At 39.8% G+C, this 5,571-nt stretch overlaps 1 protein-coding gene across 1 annotated transcript in view; it reads left to right on the top strand.

Moving 5' to 3' along the window:
• The window catches only part of LRBA (LPS responsive beige-like anchor protein), a 423,640-nt gene that overhangs the window by 233,164 nt on the left and 184,905 nt on the right, over positions 1-5,571 (top strand). Inside the window, exons 38-39 of the mRNA XM_009280244.2 lie at positions 410-556; positions 3,193-3,329. Coding sequence (XP_009278519.1) covers positions 410-556; positions 3,193-3,329 — 284 coding nt within the window. The remainder of the gene's footprint in view (positions 1-409; positions 557-3,192; positions 3,330-5,571) is intronic.

Raw genomic sequence — 5,571 nt, forward strand, 5'->3', positions numbered from 1 at the left:
GGTGGTCCCCTGCCTGGCAAGGGGGACTGTCTCTGCTTGCTGCTGCCAGAGCAAACCGGTGCTTGAACCCTGGGTTTGAGAGTCAGGTTAACACACCAGGCACTCGGGACCTGCTTCCAGCAGGAGAACTCAACTTCCAAAGGAAGGTTGCGGGGGAAGAGAGTCTGCTGTATCCTTTCCCCCTCTGTCATAAACGCTTGAAGTAGAGTTAAACGCTGCAGAGAGCTCTGGATAGTTTTCAGCAGGCTTGTGTCCTAACATTAGAGGATTAAGACAGGTACTTCCCAAAGCTAGTCCTAAACAGTTTTCTTCCTGAATTTTCATTTAAAAAAAAAAAAAAAAATTACACTCTCTGTTACTGTTGCCTCTGAGACCTGACAGATAGCAATGTCTCTCTCTTTCATTTCAGCTCCTGATGAGGATATACTTGTTAAAGGAAAGCAGTCCATCAAGAGTCAAGTTTTAGGAAATCAGAACTCAGAAAGTGAGATGCTCTTGGAAGGCGACGACGATATCATGTCATTCATGGAGGAAAGAGAAGTGGAGAACTTAACGGGTAACTTCAGCTATCTAATTTTCTCCTCAGCTTCTTTACTATTTAAGTGATCTCCCCTGCTCTGCAGTGGGTCATGTTTTGGCATACACACTGATAAATTGTTCCGTCCCATAATTGGGTCGTTAAGATCATTTTCTGTGCACCTCAGATGCTGAGGCTTTTCTTGAGGAGAGTTGTGCATTTTCTTTCTCTGGCTTTTATAACCTTCTTGCTTCTGCAGTAGATGTCTGTATTCTAGGAAACCTTCCTTAGAGAAAGTAGCTCTAGCTTGAAAAGGGCTTCCTTTCTTTGGTTTTGACCTCGTTCCACTTCTCAAATCTTTAGACCTAGTGGACAATTAGGCAAGTTGTCTGTAATTAAAGGCTTTGGAGAGCTTCAATTTTTTCCTGAGTTTATAAAATTTTATGTATTGGTTATTTACTTGGGTTTCAAGGATTTGTACACTCACTGGATTTAACTCCTTTAAACCCTCTGTCATTCCCCCATTGAAGTCCCTTCTCCGCAGACCACAGTCTACTAGACTTCACTCCTTTTTTATGAAGAAGAAATAGTACTTCAGATCTTTGAACTTGATTTTACTCAGTCGCACGCAACCTTTGCTGATGTTGCAGTGAGTGGAGTGGGTCCACTGCTGTACAGTTCAAAATGTAAAAACAGAGTAACCTCCTCGGTTCAGGGACTGGGAGTTATGAAAGAGTCTCCATTGTTATTTGAGGAACATGGGTTTTACAGGGAAAATGCAAACTTCTCTGTGTTCTTCTGTTTTCTCAACTGGTATCCCATGTACATTTACTTCAGAGAAAAATGTCATTTCTTGGATAATTCTGGTTCCCTGAGACGCTAGTAGTATAATCTTACATTGATATGTATCATACGTATGATAAGTCAGTGAAATTACTGGAAGTGATTATTTATTGGCAGTTTGCTTATCCTTGAACTGCATTCCACTCTGTATTTTTTTTAAAAGCTAAGTTAAAAATGCAGCATAATGAAAAAAGAAAACCTGCGTGGGAAGAGTGAAGTAAAATAAAGTAACGGGAGAATAATGCAATGGCATTTTCTGTATGTGAGTCTTTTTTTTTTCCCTTTCTACCACGAGCTTCCTTCTCAACAGCCTTCTCCGTGTTTCCTTCTCTTTTATTATTCATTCATTGGTTCGAGTAATGCATTCATACTGTAATAGAGGTGAAAGGGGAGTTTAATTATATAATCTTGACAATGGCAATAGGATTAAGAAGTAATCCTCACTAATAAAGTGGTGTGGGTTAGAAATGAAGTGGAAATTGTCAGGGGTCTTCCACAGGACCTGGACTGCCCCAGCTTCTGCAGCTGTCTGCTTGCCCTGTAATTGAATGTCTGCGAGTGATTGAAAAAATGTTATTTCTCCTCTGGATTACATGCTAATGTACAGAGGGCAAAGGGAGACAGCAAAAGAACACATAACTGCTTATTTCATCCATTTGTGGGGGTGAGCTTTGGGAAATCATGGCAGTTCCGCAGCTATCTCATGCCCATCTGCAAACACAATGTATTTGTACATTGGGAATACAGGGCAAAGCTGCTCTGATCTCAGCAGAGCATCTCTTCTTTTGTCCTAGTGGCACACATTGAGATTGATGCGAGATTAAGGACCATCACCCTCCTAACAATCGATGGAAATGACAATTCATCTGAATTTTTTGTCAGTTATTCTCACGTTGATTACCTGAACGTGTGTACCTCATTTATAGATGCTTTATTAAAACAAAATTGTCTATGCCACTTCCATATCTTCCACTGTTTTACAAAAGTCAGATAATACTACAGCCAAGTAACTTCATCTCCTTACCTCTTAATCAGCTGGATGACACACCTAACCTGCTTTCTTTCTGTATGCGTTAGTTTATATAATAGGTTCTGCATTGTCAGATCTATGCCGAAACTATTGTTTTCAGTAGTAGTCTGATTTGTCCCTGTGATAAGCCCTGTGGAGATGTGATTATTCCAATAAAAATTCATTCAGTTGGAAACCAACCCTCCAGCTGTTTACTCCCACAGTCCCCAAGCTACACTAACACTGTATGAAATCCTTCAACAATATTTAACGTGGAATCAAAAGCATCTTTAAAACATTTTACGTTGGGTTCTATAACATTGCATAACCTTAACAATAGATTTCTAGCATCCATGAGGGAACACTTTACAGTTGGACAAATTTGAGCCTTGACTGCTATGGTTCGTCTTTGTGGAAAGCTATCAGAACTCTCTAGTACCTAAAGAACACATCTGACAGTAAGATTTCAAGTGTTCATGTGTGCACTCTCTATATTGCATATAACAAAAGGTATGCAACTCCCAAAGTTTCTCGAAAAGAAAATGCGTCTGAGAAAAACTATATACTGCCATGCTAAAGCCAGCGCTGGCATGTATAATGTATGTATCAGTTTGCAATTGTAGCTGCTTCAATGTTCGGCAGCACAGAGACACTGTAAATCTATTACATATGTTCTTTACCAGGATAAAGAGAGTTTTGCTTTTTAAGGAAGAGCTATGCTCTTCGCTTTATTTATTTTAATGTTCTAGGCTTGAAAAGCAAATAATTTGCACTCGCGCTCTTTTCTGTTTTGAATATTGTTGGTGTTTTCACTCTTTGGCAGGTCCAGTTGCCCTAAGCACACCAGCTCAGCTTGTGGCACCCTCAGTAGTAATGAAAGGCACTCTTTCCATCACTCTTTCTGAGCTCTACTTTGAGGTGGATGAAGAAGATCCCAGTTTTAAGAAAATCGACCCAAAGGTAAGAGATCATTGACCCTGAGCTCTGAGAAATGATGACAAATTACCCAAGAGCTTTAATTCTTCATTCGACTTCCTTTACCTCTATTGGTCGGCAGTGTTCCTGCTTCAATAAGTTTGTGACTGACCATATATGTTACTGAACTTCACGTAGGTGACACCTCCTTTCCTTCTCCTTTTTCTCCCCCTCCCACAATTCGACCCTACTTGAATGTTAATTAGCTTGCTGCGAATAAAGCTCCAGGGAGGCATCTGAAATAAAGACATCTTGAATCACAGGCCTGTGTGAATACTGGAAAGTTCAATGAGGCTTTTAGCCCAAACGCTTTGTTTTACTTTCCTATTTTTATATAGTGCCAGTGTAACATAGTGCTAAACTTCCTACACTCGTAAGTTTTCAGCGCTTCTGTGTCGTATTATTCTATAACAGATTTTACAGGGCCTGTTATTATTTATTGTGCCTAAGCAGAAAACATAATTGCCCTCTTAAAATACGTTTCTGAACTGACTTGCTAATTTCCACAAACTTTATTTGCTCCGAGTTACTTGGTTGCTAGTGTTTTGTTTAAAATTGGTAACCTTCAGTAAAATTCCTATTTCAAAGGCAGTATATTGTGCCATTAGCTTAATAAGGTTGTACTTGCATGTTTTCTACAGTATCACAGCAACATTTCAAAAGTATGACATGATTGGTAAATATTCGTGCATTCCAATTTAAGCACAGCGATGGCTCTTGGTTTTTTTAAAGATCTGCTTAACATTAAACAAGGTAATAATTTCTTTGTGAAGGGGGAAAAAGTCACTGGAAGAAGTAGTGGTTTTCTGCTTGTCTGTAGAGAATACCTTGTGTGTTAAGCACCAGTTCAGTTCTTTGTTCCTATTGACTAAATTGCTCGTCTGTATTAAAAATGGCATCAATGGGTCTGAAAACTGGGATTATCAAATCCTATCAAGGAATAAATTTATTTTGAAAAACAATGCTCTCAAATTCTTAGGACTAGAATTTAATATAAGCAATTAACTAAAACTGTGATTTTTATTGCAATACCAAAATGAGACTTAACTTTTCTTTTGGTCCTGAAGTATTTTTGAAATATTTCTGAAATTATTTCAAGTCTGAGATAGCTCTTAAAATCTTGATATGCTTACTCCTTTCATAGTGTGGTTTGGTTTTTTTTTTAAATTTAATGGTAAAAAGGATATAAATATAAAATGTAAAGACAGTTTGGTATGTTACTGTATTGCATTTTCCATCTAAAATGTTCTGCTTTGTATTGCATTAGCAACAGGAAAGTCTCAGAGATCTGCATTATTCTGCATTCTTGTTTTCCATGTTTAGCACATAGGGTGTTTGAGCACAGTTACTAATTCTTACCGTTCCTGTTACGTGTTTTATGGGGACATTGCCATACAACATATATTCAGCTTGCTTTCTTTTCTCCTGTTTTCGAGTATTTGGTAGTGGTTGTTTTCTTAACTGTGAGTAGGCATTCTGGTTTGATTTGACTGTCTCTTTAATCCTGTATCTGAGAGATTTTATTTGGGTTCCTATAAGAGGAGGAGTTGGTTACATGAAATACAGGCTACACCTCTTACGTTCTACTTGTGATGCTACTTTAGCTGGAGGTCTTAAAAGAAAAAAAAAAAACAACTTTTGTACTGTCTCTTGTGAGGTGGGGGGGGCTAAAAATAAAATCTGAATATTTTTATTTTAGAAAGCAACTGAGCTTACAACGCATCTTTCCTTCAAGCATTAACGCCTCCCTGCCCCACCCTCTGCTTAAGTTACTGTACCTTGACAGCGGTGACTAGAGCTGCTGTAGAAAATGCCCCTTGGAAAAAAAATGCTAATCCGCCGTAGCTCAGAAGGCCTGTTTAATTAATGAGGCTTCATCTGTTTGATAAATTTAAGTTCCTTGTGTATTTGTCTAAACTACCGCAAAGAAAACATTGTGACAAGCTGCTGAAGAAAAACCTGCCGTGGAGATAGCATCAGCAGCGATAAGATCGGAGTTTACGCTCTTACCCCGGGCTGTTTTCAGAAGGAAAGGGTAGCCCCGCGGGCTAAACCCATTTTGCCAGGTGAGCCAGGATCAGCGCTGGGGAAAGCGCTCCGATGACTCTACGGGCAACTTGCGAAACGCAGGCGGGCTGTCGCGCCCGGGGCCGAAGAGGCTGGCGACGAAGCAGCCCGGCTTTCTCTGGCGGGGGCCGGGGCCGGCGGTGGCCGCCTGGCGCGGGGG

The sequence above is a fragment of the Aptenodytes forsteri genome, unplaced genomic scaffold, assembly GCF_000699145.1.
Source record: "Aptenodytes forsteri isolate BGI_AS27 unplaced genomic scaffold, ASM69914v1 Scaffold227, whole genome shotgun sequence".
Classification (NCBI taxonomy): domain Eukaryota; kingdom Metazoa; phylum Chordata; class Aves; order Sphenisciformes; family Spheniscidae; genus Aptenodytes; species Aptenodytes forsteri.